Consider the following 12,382-nt stretch of genomic DNA (forward strand, 5'->3'; position numbering starts at 1 on the left):
CGAGGGAGGATGGTGGAGAGGGAGAAGGCCGGAGCGCACGAGAAGGTCGAGGCTGAGGTTGTATTGCGCACTTCAAGTCCCGGCGCTCGCTGCTGTATTGACCCTGGCGGGTGTTCCCACGCGCCGCTGCGCTGAGCTGGCAGTGCGCACGGCCGGCGTCCTCCCTAGAATAGCCATTCCCGCCCCTGGCTGCTCACCACATCCTCCTCGTCGCACCTCTCGCCTTCCGATTCCTCTGGCCTTACTCTGGCAGAGCGCTGAGAGTCCGCTGAGCAGCATGGTCTCGCCTCGCCCGCAGCCGCAGCGCGGGCTCAGCTCGCTCGCCGCGCGTGCAGCGGCAGCAGCAGCGGCCGTGGGCGACGACAGCGCTGTGCGGACGCCGCAGTCAGCAGCTGTGAGTGGCCGGCTATCGTGTCGACTGGCATCAGATACCAGCCGCTCGCTGAGGCAGGCGCATCGCTGACGCTATCCTCGCCTGCTGCAGAGCACGCCCCGCCCGGCCTACGCGCGGCGGCAGTCCAGCGCCGACTTTGGCGCCTTTGTCGGCTCCTCGTCGGCGCTCGACTGGGGCATCGATGCCGGCGCAAGCTCTTCTGCTTCACCGTCTGCTGCGGCGCCGACGTCGCAGCCCGACTGGTCGGCGTGGGACTCGCTCGCCTCCTCCTCCACCGCCACGCCGCTGCCCTCCACCACGGCGGGCAACAGCGGCGGGCTGGGCTTCAACGCCGCAGACGACGCCTTCTTCGCCGCCTTTGAGCAGGCCACGCTCTCCAGCTCCGCCTCTGCCGGCGCTGCTGCAGCAGGCAAGGGCAGGGAGAGCCCGCCGATCATCGACCTGCGGCCTACGGAGCGCAAGCTGGCCGCACAGGCTGCCGCACGCTCGCCGCGCATCAGCACGGGCACTTCCGCGGGCAGAACGGCGTCGCAGTCGCGGCAGGCTGAGGAAGACTTCTTCGCGGCATTCGAGCGCTCGCCAGAAGAGACACTGCGACGCCTGCCGAAGCCGCCGGCTCTGATGGGCGACGACCTCGAGGCGATGACGGACGCGCGGCTGAGCCCCATGGCCATTCCCGCTTCTCCACACACGGCGCGGCAGGAGTACTTCTCTACAGCACAGCCAGCGGCGCAGGAGCGGGAGAAGCAAAGCCAGCAGGAAGAGGAGCAGGGCTGGACGGGCAGCCTGAAGCGCACGTGGGGCTCATTGCGCGGCCTTCCCGCCGGCATCGTTGAGCACCTGCCGTCGGTGGCCGACTTTGTCGTGCCGCCCGGCGATGGTTCAAGCGGTGAGGAGGAGGATGCTCGCATCTATGCAGAGAGGATGAGGCAAAGGGCGGGGAGAGATGGTGCTGGCGCCAAGGAGAGACGACCCTCGTCTAGCTCGACGAGCAGCTCTGCCTCTGCGCCCAAGCGGGGTCTGGCGCATGCTGCAGACTATTCCTCCTCGACACCCTTCGGCACTTCCTCGTCCGGCGGGCCTTCCTCCGCGCCTCGACGTGGCTCCACGCTCGGCTCCACCAGCGGCGCCACGCTCTCCGGCGCGCCGGGCTTCGCTGCCGGCACGCCTCAGCGCTGGAACACCGGCTCCTGGTCTTTGCCAGCCGCCTCACCTTCCGCAACACGGCAGCCCATTCCCGTCACGCTCGTTGGGCGCGCCGAGGAGAGCGAGACGTGCATCACACACTGGCATGCCTCGCGCCTGCAGGCCCAGCTGCCGCCGCGCTCGCAGCTGGGCAAGACGTGGAAGCTGCTCTACAACCTCGATCAGCACGGCATCTCGCTGCAGACGATGTACGCAAACGTCGCCTCGGGCCTCTCCTCGTCCGGCGCAGCCCGCGGAGACAGCGAGGAGGTAAAGGAGGGCTGGCTGCGCGGTGCCAGCAGAGAGGCACGGGCAGCACTGGGCGAGTCACGACGTGTGGGAGGCGGCCTGGAGCTCAAAGACGCGGGCATCGTCGTGGCCGTCATCGACTCGCGGGAGAATGTTTTTGGCGCATACCTCAACGAGCGGCTACGATCGCAGAGCAGCTACTACGGCTCGGGCGAATGGTGAGTGAGACTCTGTCCCATGCTGATTACTCAGCTAAGACATCTACCTCCAGTTTCCTGTGGAAGACGACGCGCGGATCCTCCTCGACTGCCGACGATGCCATCAAAGTGTTCCGCTGGACGGGGCGCAACGACTACGTGGCGTTGACGGAGCACTCGTTCCTCTCCTTCGGCGGCGGCGACGGGCGCTACGGCCTCTGGCTCGACGGGCGCCTCGAGCACGGCGTCTCGGCGCGCTGCCCGGCGTTTGACAACGACGTGCTGTGCGAGGGCGACGCAGACGTCAAGACGGAGGCGGACGCCAAGGAGGAGCGCTTTGAGGTGCTGTGTGTCGAGGTGTGGGCCGTCGGAATAGACTAGGCATGCTCGGCGCCACGACGAGCATTGAGATGTCTGAAGGCGGCTGAGCATGCAGCACATATGCTGCAGATGTGTACCTTGTGTTGGCACGCATACTAGCAGACGAGGAAGCGCCGAGAGCAGGATCGAGTGGAGCCGCTGCTGGAGGCTGGCGGAGTGGCCGCCAGGCGCACGCGTCACGTGCGCAGTGCGCCTGGCGGCGGAGCGGCCCTTGCTCATCTTGCACCTGCAGCGCCGCGCCGCTTCCTTCCCGCCGCCCTCTCCACGCCCTGTCTCGCGCCAGCAGAGCACCATGTCTCTGCACACTCTGCGGCCCGTGCGCCTGGCGCTCGCGTCGTCGTCGCGCTCCTTCGCCACCTCGTCGGCCGCGCTGGCCAAGAACCCGCCGGGCCGCGGCCGCGATGCCGCAAAGCGCCTGCGCCGCGCCGAGCGCGCCGCAAAGGCGGCTGCCAGCGGCGAGACGGAGGTCAAGAAGGAGGAGCCTGTGCTGGGGCTCGAGGATGCCGTGCGCGTGCTGCAGGTGAGCAGGAGCTGCTGGGCGATGTGTGGCACCAGGAACAGGCGAGGCGAGGCGGAGCTGCAGCTAGGCGGTCAGGAGAGACAAGTGCTCCTCGGTCGGGAGGAAGGAGCATGACAGCGCTGCTGGACAGAAGCGGGCGATGATAGGTGGTCAGCCTTCTTATTCTGGGTTTCTGGCCATTTGCTCTCACTTGCTCCGCCCTGCATTCCATCTCAGCCGCCGCCGCTGGCCCAGCCGCGCTTCCGCAGTGTAGCTCACTCGTCTTCCACTAGGCTGTCGAGGTCACGCGGCCGCTCGCCGCCTACGAGCTGCACGTCGTCACCACCGTTTCGTCGCACGTCGCCAACGCACTGCGCGGGCGCATCTCGCTGCCCTACTCGGCACGCACCAAGCCCGAGAAGCTGCTCATCTTCGCCTCGGAGGACTCGGCTGCTGGCGTCCTGGCACGCCGGCAGGCTGCCGCCGGCGAGCCCATCACCGTCGGCGGTGCCGAGCTGATTGCAGACGTCGTCAGCGGACGCGTCAGCGACTTCTCAAAGGTGCTCGCCACGCCCGACCTCGTGCCGCAGATCGCAAAGGCGCTGGCCAGGAGTCTCGGCCCAAAAGGTCTCATGCCGTCGGCGAAGCGCGGCACGGTGGTGGAGGGCGAGGAGGAGATGAAGACGGCGATCCTCGAGGCGCAGGGCGCCATGGACTGGCGAGGCGACCGCAACGGTGTCGTGCGGACCGGTGAGTCCTTGCGGCTAGTCTGACTGCTGCTGCGCTGACACGAGGACGTTGCTCATAGCGGTGGCACGGCTGCATCACCCGATTCCGTCACTGCGCTCCAACATTGCCGCCTTCCTGGGCGCCGTGGTGGAGCGCGCTACGAGCGGTCTTGGCTCGGCTGCGGCGGCAGGTGTACAGCAGGGCGTCGTGGTGGGCGCAAAGGAGCCGATTGCGCGGAGTGCCGGCGAGATGAAGAAGGGTGAGTCTCGCGAGAGGAGATTACGGCCAGGACGCAGGGCAGGGCCAAGCTTGAGGCATGGCGGCAGCTCGAAGGGTGCAGGCTTCTCTGCTGAGCAGGCGGGCGCTAGAGAGAGACTGCGAGGCTGACCGTGCACCCGCCCCGCAGCACAAGGCGTCATCAAGCAGATCCACCTCTCCAGCACACAGGGCCCCGGCATCAAGCTGAGCCTGGCAGACATCTACTGAAGGTGTGGCGCTGCAGGGCAGGGCGGAGGCGCACGAGGGAGATGGCTGGTCATTGCGATGGATGATTGGTGATGATGACGATGAGCTGAGATGGACTGAATGGGTGCGTGTGTGGAGACAGTGTCGAGGAGCGGGACGATGTGAGATGTGGATGGAAAAGGAGGCGCTAGAGATCAGGATGAAGCGCGACGGGCTTGAATGGAAGCGTCAGTCGCGCGTGGTAAGGGTCGTGAAGGGATCTGCCGTGTGGGCATGCGAACTGGAGAAGATAGCCGTATTGCTCAGCGATGCCTCATCACTGTCGGTCCTCGATAGTCGGCTCGCCAAGCGATGCGCCTCGCTGTCTCGCCGTGGCGAGTCGGCGGCCCGCCGCATCAGCCTGCTCCTCGCTCGCTCCGACAGCAAGCAGCGAGCCGGCGCGCAGACGTCTCTGGCCTGCAGCAGCGTCGCTTGCACTTGCGTCCTGGTGGGCGCCGCGCGACGAGCGCACGGCGGCGGCGCTGCCGCTGCGAGCGCGCATCGGCGTCGCTGCCAAGAGAGCGCGGGCGCGAAGGCCGCTGGGGCTCGGTGCACGCCCGTCGCTCTCGTTGCCCGACACGGCACTGCCTGCCGACGAGACTCTGCGTCCGAGACTGGGCCGCGACGCCGTGCCGCCTGCGCCGTTTGTGCTGGCTGCGTCCTCGTCCACCGCGCTGAGCGAGAGCGAGAGGTCCTCGACCGACGCCATGAGGCCGTGAGCCAGCAGAGCGTGCAGCTGCGCAGGCGGCGCCGGCGAGGCACTGCGGCTGGGCGAGAGCAGCTGGTGCGGCGTGGAGGTCGCTGCCGTGGACTGCGTCGCAAATGTCGGCGGGGCAGCGGCAGACGAGGAGCTGCCCGCACTGGTGTTGCTGCTGCTGCGCGCCTTGCGCGGCGACGTATGAGGAGTGCCGCTCTGAGTGGCCGGAAGAAGCATCGGCGGCGACAGTGGACGACGAGTAGTGGGTGAGGTGGGCCGCATGCCAGCTGGCGAAGCCGGTCGTGCACCGGCGCCGTTGCTGCTGCTGGTGGCGACGTAGGACGGCGGTGCACGGCGCAGCGTCGCAGACCAGGCCTCGAGCAGTGCTCTGTCACGCGACGTCTCCATCTCCTGCGCATTATCTGCGCGCAGCGGCTGCGCCTCAGAGGCGCGCTCGTGCGACGGCGATGTAGGACGTGCCTGCTCCTCTGTGCGTGTCTCGGCCGCAATGGCGGCAGGCGGCGTGGAGCGTACCTTGTGGCCGCCATTGCGGCGCACGCGATGCGAGAGGCCATCATCGGTCGTAGCGGCGGGAAAGCAGACAGGCGTTGAGGGCGGCTTGCCGGTGTCGTCTGTCGAGGAAGCGGAGCTCGAGGCTGAGGCAGCGCCCGACGGCGTCGGCGGCAGTGGCGATGCGGCCGCGCTGTCCTGAGTGCCTCGGTCTGCACCTGGCAGTCCAGCGTCCAGCTCCATCGGCGTGCCGGCGCGCGAAGCAGCTGTCGGAATGTCGCGCGGCATCGGCCCGTTGAGCCGCTTCCAAGCCTCCTCCTCCTCGGCGAGTCGCTCCTTGCGCAGCTGCGCCTTCTTAGCCTGCCGTCTCGCCTCGCGCCACGTCTCTCCTGGCCCAGCATACGGCGCATACATCTCGGCGCCGCGGCGCGAGCCTCCCGGCGTCTCCGTCACGACGCTCGTGCGCTCGTGCACGTCGCAGGCGCGTGCCGTGAAGACGACGCGGATCGCCTTGTGCAAATAGATGCGCGGCGCCGTGCGAGTCGAAGACGTCGAGCCGTCCGCTGCGCTGTCCTGCGCGCCCTTGCTCCGTGCCGTCGCTGGCGGCGAGCAGAACTGCAGGTGCACAGCAAAGCGTAGCGTGTCACGCGCTGCAGCTGTGCTTTGCCGTGCATTGGCCGCCGGCGATGAGCGAGGCGAGCCTGGCGCCGCCGGCGACGCAGGTGCAGTGACGGCCGGCAGCGCTAGGCACTTCTGCCGCACGAACGTCTTGGTACCCGGCGGCATGTCGCGCAGGTCGTACGGCACCAGAAAGAGCTTGACGGCGGTACGCTCCGCGTTCTGGATCATCAGCTGCACCTGTCCTTGCGGCGGCACGCGGTAGCCGGGAAAGACGGGTGCAGCGCCTGCATCGCTGCCGCTACGGCCTGGCACTGGTGCAGCAGCGCCGACGCTGGCCATGAGAGGCGCTTCGAGATGCGGCGCCCATTCTCCGTGCGATGCTTTCGCCTCTGCCGCAGCTCGTGCCAGCAGCTCCGTCGCATCTGCGCCGGGCGGGCGCTGCGCCGCATCGAGGCCGAGCAGGCGGCCGACGTAGTGCGCCTCGAGGTCGATGGTGCCCACGTACGGGCTGTGCTGGCTGGGCTTCGACGATACCGGCGCCGCCGCGACGCCCTCGAGGCTGTAGAAGTGCGCCGGAAACTCCAGCGCCACATGCGGCGGACAGCGACGCGCTGCACTGCCTGCCGCAGCGCCCAGCACGCCGAGCTCGGCGGCGAAGAGCAGCGGGCGCGAGGGCACACTCGACATGCGGCCCGAGAGCAGCGACTCTTCGTAGCTGCCTACGAAGCTGCTCGAGGCGCACTGCGGACTGCCGGGTGTCGACATGCGCCGCCGCGCCAAGGAGCTCGGACTGCTGCTGGCGCTGCTGCTGCCAAACGGACTGAAGGCACACGGCGGCGAGACGGAGAGATGCCGTGCGCCGCCAGCCAGGGCACCAGCAAGCGGCGTGGGGTTTGAGACGCTGCGTGCAAAGGAGCGCGGCGCCGAGGAGAGGCTGCCGCTGCTGTTGCTGCCGTCGCTGCTGCTGCTCATGCCGACGGCCAGGCCGCTGAGCTCGCTGTGTGCTCGCCGCGGCGCCGCATGGCTGCCCCAGCGCGGCGGCGAGGCCAGCGGCGACGTCTCGCGCGGCGAGTGCGGGTGCGCAGCGGGAGCGAGGCGGCGCGGCGAGACGGCGTCGGAGGGCCAGCGGCCCGGCGAGGAGAGGAGCGGCGAGGGCGAGAGCGAGGCGGTGCGCTTGGTGTGCCGCATGTCGCCGCTGCTGCTGCCGCTGGCCTCGCTGAGCTCGCGCGGCACGAGCGGGCTGCGCGGCGCGGGCACCGTGGGTGCGACCATGATGTGAGTGTGGGGAATGTACGATGCTAAATGTATGCGTCGCTAGAAGCGACGGAGCACGGCGTGCAGTGTGTCAGGCCAGGCCGTGCCAGCAGGCGACGCCCCCTGCCCCGGCTGGCGAGTGGAGGGCGCGGGCGAAGAGGCTGCCGGCGATGCCGAGGCTGCGAGCCGCAGCAGCGGCAGGCAGGGCAGCGCAGAGGCCACGACGGCGCGGGAGAGGGCGCGGCACGGTGGCCAGGTGGGGTGCGAGCGGTGCAAGGATGGGAGATGGAGGAGGAGAGGACGAGAAAGCGGGGCTGGCGGGCCTTTGATAGGGCGCCCGGCGCCGCCAAAAAGGAGCAGCGCGGCGCGCCAGCAGCCGCACCCGCTCGGTTGCCGGGAGCGGCAGCGGGCGCCGCCGCCGCATGCCTCGCCGATGCCGTGGCGCCGCGCCGCGCATGCCCCCCGCGCGCCCGCAAGCGCCTGCCTCGGCGCGCGTGGCCGGCCGTTGCGCCTCGCGCTTGCATGCGGCGAGGCCCGATCTGCCGGTGGCTGGCGCTTTCGCCTTCTTCTGACCTGATCTGGGCCGACATGCGAGGTGATTTGGAGCCAATTCGTCACTCCTGGCTGCGTGTCCTCGCTCGGCTGTGCCATACGGTGGAGGTGCCGTGGCCAGCTAACGCCGTCGCGTGCTGTCCGCCATGCCATCCACGATCGCTGAGTTCGCAGGCCTGCGGCGTAGGTGGACGATCCTTAGCACGCCGCTTCACCCCGTCAGCAAGCGCCATCCATCTGGGTCACACCCGTCGAGCAATGGGGTGCAGTGTAACATTGAAAGCTGATCATCTTCGCCGTCTCCGCCGCCGGCGCTCCATCGTCGTACCCAGGTCTCTCCCTCCCTCTCATCACACAAGTACAGAGCATGTGCACAGGAGCAATGCAGTAGCAGCAGCAATGACGCGCGCTTAACGGTTGCTCTTGGCGACACGCTCGAGCTCGTCCCGCTTCTTGATGGCGTACGAGTTCGACGAGCCCTTGGCCGCGTTGATCAGCTCGTCGGCGAGGCACTCGGCCACCGACTTGACCTGAGGGTGGGGAGCACGGCATCAGCAGCTGCTCTATCGACCTGCACGCTCATTCCGCCCTCTCTGCGTCCCTCTCCGACCATCTCCTGCGAATGGCACTCACGTTGCGGAAGGCCGACTCGCGGCAGCCCGTGGTGATGAGCGTGATGCTCTGGTTGACGCGGCGCAGCGGCGACACGTCGACGGCCTGGCGGCGGACAGTGCCCTGCGAGCCAATGCGCGTCGAGTCCTCGCGCGGGCCGGTGTTGACGATGGCGTCGACAAGGACCTGGACGGGGTTCTGGTCCGAGAGCAGGTGGATGATCTCGAAGGCGTGGGCAACAATGCGCACAGCCATGAGCTTCTTGCCGTTGTTGCGGCCGTGCATCATGAGCCTGGCGGGAGAAGGGGTGAGAACGCGTTCTCGACGCCAGCGGGAGAGGGCATCCTCGGCGCCATCCGCAGCCGCAGCTTGCGCTCCAGCACCCTGCGCCGCAGCCGCGCTCGCCCCGACTCCCATCTGCACACACCGCACAACACTCACGAGTTGACAAGGCGCTCAACGATAGGCATCTGGGCCTTCTTGAACTGCTTGCTGGCATAGCGGCCGGCCGTGTGCGGCACGTACACGGCGTTGCGCAGCGAGATGTAGTCCGTGAGGGAGATGTCCTTGACCTCGACCTCCGACGCGTCCCACTTGCCGAAGAGCTGGGAGAGGAAGCGCATCAGCATGCGTCCGGCGCGACTTGTGCATCCTGTCGCAGTGCCACCAATGGCGCGTCACCACGAGGTGATTGCCGCTGGCCGGCTCACTGCTGCGGCCAGCTACTGCACTGCCAGCCCTACACCTGCTGTGCGCCATCTACGACGCCGACAGCGCGTCCTTCGTGCCGCCCCATTGCCCGCCCGTGCTGTCCATCGCTGCCCACGACCCAGCCTTGCCTGCTCCACTCGCGCCGGACCCTTCCAGTGGCGCGAGTGGAGCGCAGCCGTGCCCTTCGATGGTGAGGAGGCGTCGCTGCTGGCGCTGCCATGGCGCCACTGTGATGCCCTCCTCTTCGTGTGGCGCGTCCATCGCCCCACTGCTCCGCGGCGCAGCTCACCTTGACGGAGCCCTGGTTCGGCAGCGAGACAGCCGCGATGTCCTTGGGCACACCGACGCGAGCCATGATGACGGAGAACGGAGGGTCGGAGAAGGTGGGTCGGGAAAGGAGGCCGTGAGGAGTTGCAAGACAGAAGCGGAGTCTTGCAGCGGGACCGGAGAAGAGGCGGGGAGCTTGAGGTGGTGAGGGTGCTGGTGGAGAGGCAGGCGATCCGAGGCGGGAGTGGAAGCCGCGCGGCGTGCCGCCGCTGCTGCTGCCGTCGCGGCGCGCTGCGGCTGCATTGCGCGTCGCCCGCCAGGCGCGGTTGCCGCAGTCGCGCTCGCGAGGGCGAGCCACTTCGCAAGCGCACGTGATGCTGTTCTCACGCTCCGTCCGTGCTGCTCCCACGCTCTGCTCCCCTCCAGCGCCGCCCCATCATCATGCCAGGGCCCGCACTTTGCATGCATGCTCATTGCCTATGCCGGCGCCACCAGGCCCGCCTTGGAGATGGCATGCTCGCGGCTGATCAGGTGGCTCGTCGCCTCGACGAGCGCCAGCAGCTGGCCCATGTCGGCGCTCCAGGCGTTGAGGTGCTCGGCCGTCTCGCGCCGCTTCACAAACGCCACGACGCCCGCCGGCCGGTCGATCTTGCCGTACACGGTGCCGCCCTGCACGAGCTTCGCGAGCGCCGCCTCGGCCGCGTCGGGCGAGAGGTCAAGCAGCTCGCTGAGCCGCTGCAGCGTGATCTTCGTGTAGTACTTGGCGATCACGCGGATGTTCTGCAGCCGTGCGGGTCAGCAATGAGATGGAGCGAGCGCAAAACGCGAGGGCCGAGAGGTGTGCTGGCTGCGGCCGCAGAACGCTGCGACTACCCACTGGCGCTCCCGCGGCAAATCACGAGAGCATCCGCGCATTCCCTGCCTCTTGCTCGCACAAAGCTGCACTACTCACGTGCTCAACGACCCGCTTGTGCAGCTCCTCCCAGCGGTAGTCGCCGTCAGTGCCAGGCTCGAATGTAGGCGTGGCGCGCAGCAGCGGGCCGTACAGCGCCTCGATGCCGGGCCAGCGCATGAGCTCGGGCGTCGTGAAGCACTTGAGCAGGTTCCTGCGGTGAGCCGTGGTCAGCATCTCTGCACGCATGGAACAGGCCTTGCCTACGCACTTGTGCTCCGGCACGCGCTCCAGCCCCTCCGTCTCTTCGACACGCGCCATCAGATCGCTCTGCTCGTTGTCGTACGGCGCCAGCACGAGGAAGACGACGACGCTGCGCAGCACCTCGCGCGCCCGCGCCTCGTCGCGCTGAATCCGTGGCGTCGCCAGCACGGCACGCGCGTACCGGCAAACGTCGAGGTGCTTCTTCTCGTGCAGTGCGTAGCGCTCCATGAGCGCATAGTACGTCAATTTCAGGTCCTGGGAATGAGACATGTCAGCGGGTGATGGTAAAGGCGCTCTCCTGTAGCCACACACATGGTTGCGCGAGTCGTCGAAGAACTTGGTGTTGATCTTGCGCGAGACGATGTTGCAGCGCGTGTAGTCGCCCTTCTCGAGGTTGAGGCGCATCTGCTCGAGAATGAACGACGTCTTCTCGCGGCGGCCCATGCTGCCGAACGTCTCGACGGCCAGCTCCTGCAGCGCCTCGGTGGCGCCCGCCACGTCGCCGCGCGAGTAGAGAATCGAGGAGAGCAGCCGTGTCACGCGTGCCCGCTCCACCTCCACGAAGATCTGGACGCCGCCGTGGTCAGCAACGGCATGAGAAGTCGGCCGCTAGAAGCTGTCCAGCAGGATGCGGCGCGCTGCGCAGCTGTTCACGCCTCGTCGACGCTATGACAGACTATCGTCCCTTGCCAGAGCTCCAGGACGTGAAGCTGCCATCGCCCGATTCACCGACCCCTACTTCGTCCCTCTGGCGCGCTCCAACGTTGCCGCAGCTCATAGCAGCCCGAGGCCATCTAGCAGCTTCGGGCACGCCGTAGAGTCCCGGCGCCACCAACGCACGGCCAGACTGCCGATTCTCACGCCCTGCACTCACCTTGCCCTCGGTCACGGTGCGCAGGCTCTCGATGAGCTTCATGCGCTGCTCCTCATCGACGCCCTCGTTGCCCACGGCGCGCGCCTCTTCCATGAGCTTCTGCACGCGCGGCTCGAGCTGGCCCTCGCCCTTGTCCTCGATCTCGCGCTCCTCGCCCGCCTTGCGCTTTTTCTCGTCCTTCTCCTTGGCCGCCTTCTCCTGCTCGCTCGGCTCGTCGAGCGGGTCCAGCTCGCCCATCTCCTCGTCGACGTCCGGCTCGCCGGGCGCGTGCAGGAAGCGCATCGCCAGCTGCACCATGCGCGTCACGGCCTGCTTCAATTGGCCGTGCTTGCGCGCCAGCGCGCCCAGCGTCTCGGCCAGCAGCGCCCAGTCCGTCTGCTTGGCCGATGGCGAGATGCGGATGAGCAGAATGCTGAGCAGCAGCAGGCGTGTTGTGCTCGTCAGGTCGGCCGCCTGCGAGAGCGAGCGGGTCAGCTGTGGATCAAAAGTAGCAGCAATAGAGTCACACACGTTGCGCGCCTTCTTCTCGAGCGCATTGAGCTTCTCAAGCGCCTCGGGCAGCTTGCCGGACTGTGATGGGCGCACGCGGTCAGCAAACGAGGGTGTGCGGCTTTGCGGCGCCACGCACCGAGGCTAGCTGGCGCGCTGTCGGCTCGAGGGCATCGACGTCGGGCGAGAGGTCGGCCTCCTGCTTCTTCTCGGCGGCGTTCATGGCTGCGGCGGCCAGGCGCGAAGCAGAGATACGAGAGATGAAGTGATGTGAGAGTGTGAGGTACGCGGCAGGTGCGAGAGGGTGTCCAAGGTGGCAGATGCGGCGAGGGAGGAGCAGGTGGAGTGGAGTGAGAAGGGGCGCGCTGGAGGCGAGGTGCTGTCCGTGCGCCGCTGACGACGCGTGCTGCTCCCACGCTCCTCCAGGCTGCACGTGACGCCGGCGCCTGGTGCGCTTGGCTGGCAGGCAAGCACGGCGCCCGGCCTTGCTCCACTCCACGT

The 12,382-nt window shown here is 68.1% G+C and overlaps 5 protein-coding genes across 5 annotated transcripts; 2 read left to right on the plus strand and 3 right to left on the minus strand.

Annotated features, from left to right (window-relative positions):
* Positions 1–196: 196 nt before the first annotated feature.
* Positions 197–2,548, plus strand: FA09DRAFT_312174 (TLD-domain-containing protein). The gene is made up of 3 exons (XM_025740687.1): positions 197–394; positions 485–2,046; positions 2,100–2,548. The coding sequence occupies exons 1-3, from the start codon at positions 278–280 to the stop codon at positions 2,404–2,406; spliced, it is 1,986 nt and encodes a 661-aa protein (XP_025595764.1). The 5' UTR covers positions 197–277; the 3' UTR covers positions 2,407–2,548.
* Positions 2,549–2,675: 127 nt separating this feature from the next.
* On the plus strand, positions 2,676–4,306 carry FA09DRAFT_332126 (ribosomal protein L1). Its single transcript, XM_025743325.1, has 4 exons — positions 2,676–2,926; positions 3,199–3,655; positions 3,714–3,893; positions 4,041–4,306. Exons 1-4 carry the CDS (start codon positions 2,699–2,701, stop codon positions 4,118–4,120), a joined length of 945 nt encoding a protein of 314 aa, XP_025595765.1. The 5' UTR covers positions 2,676–2,698; the 3' UTR covers positions 4,121–4,306.
* FA09DRAFT_141933 (hypothetical protein) lies at positions 4,120–7,519 on the minus strand. The gene has a single exon (XM_025739133.1). The coding sequence runs from the start codon at positions 7,236–7,238 to the stop codon at positions 4,416–4,418; it is 2,823 nt and encodes a 940-aa protein (XP_025595766.1). The 5' UTR covers positions 7,239–7,519; the 3' UTR covers positions 4,120–4,415.
* Positions 7,520–8,022: 503 nt separating this feature from the next.
* Positions 8,023–9,586, minus strand: FA09DRAFT_312179 (ribosomal protein S7). Its single transcript, XM_025740688.1, has 4 exons — positions 9,385–9,586; positions 8,826–8,989; positions 8,406–8,676; positions 8,023–8,302 (listed from the first exon to the last, which is right to left on the minus strand). The coding sequence occupies exons 1-4, from the start codon at positions 9,448–9,450 to the stop codon at positions 8,183–8,185; spliced, it is 621 nt and encodes a 206-aa protein (XP_025595767.1). The 5' UTR covers positions 9,451–9,586; the 3' UTR covers positions 8,023–8,182.
* Positions 9,587–9,839: 253 nt separating this feature from the next.
* Positions 9,840–12,215, minus strand: FA09DRAFT_322564 (putative RPN5-26S proteasome regulatory subunit; the record flags this gene model as incomplete). The annotated part of the gene is made up of 7 exons (XM_025741056.1): positions 12,021–12,215; positions 11,903–11,962; positions 11,393–11,845; positions 10,831–11,085; positions 10,526–10,773; positions 10,315–10,468; positions 9,840–10,142 (listed from the first exon to the last, which is right to left on the minus strand). The coding sequence occupies exons 1-7, from the start codon at positions 12,102–12,104 to the stop codon at positions 9,840–9,842; spliced, it is 1,557 nt and encodes a 518-aa protein (XP_025595768.1). The 5' UTR covers positions 12,105–12,215.
* Positions 12,216–12,382: the final 167 nt, after the last annotated feature.

The sequence above is a fragment of the Tilletiopsis washingtonensis genome, assembly GCF_003144115.1.
Source record: "Tilletiopsis washingtonensis strain MCA 4186 unplaced genomic scaffold FA09scaffold_22, whole genome shotgun sequence".
Lineage (NCBI taxonomy): Eukaryota > Fungi > Basidiomycota > Exobasidiomycetes > Entylomatales > Tilletiopsis > Tilletiopsis washingtonensis.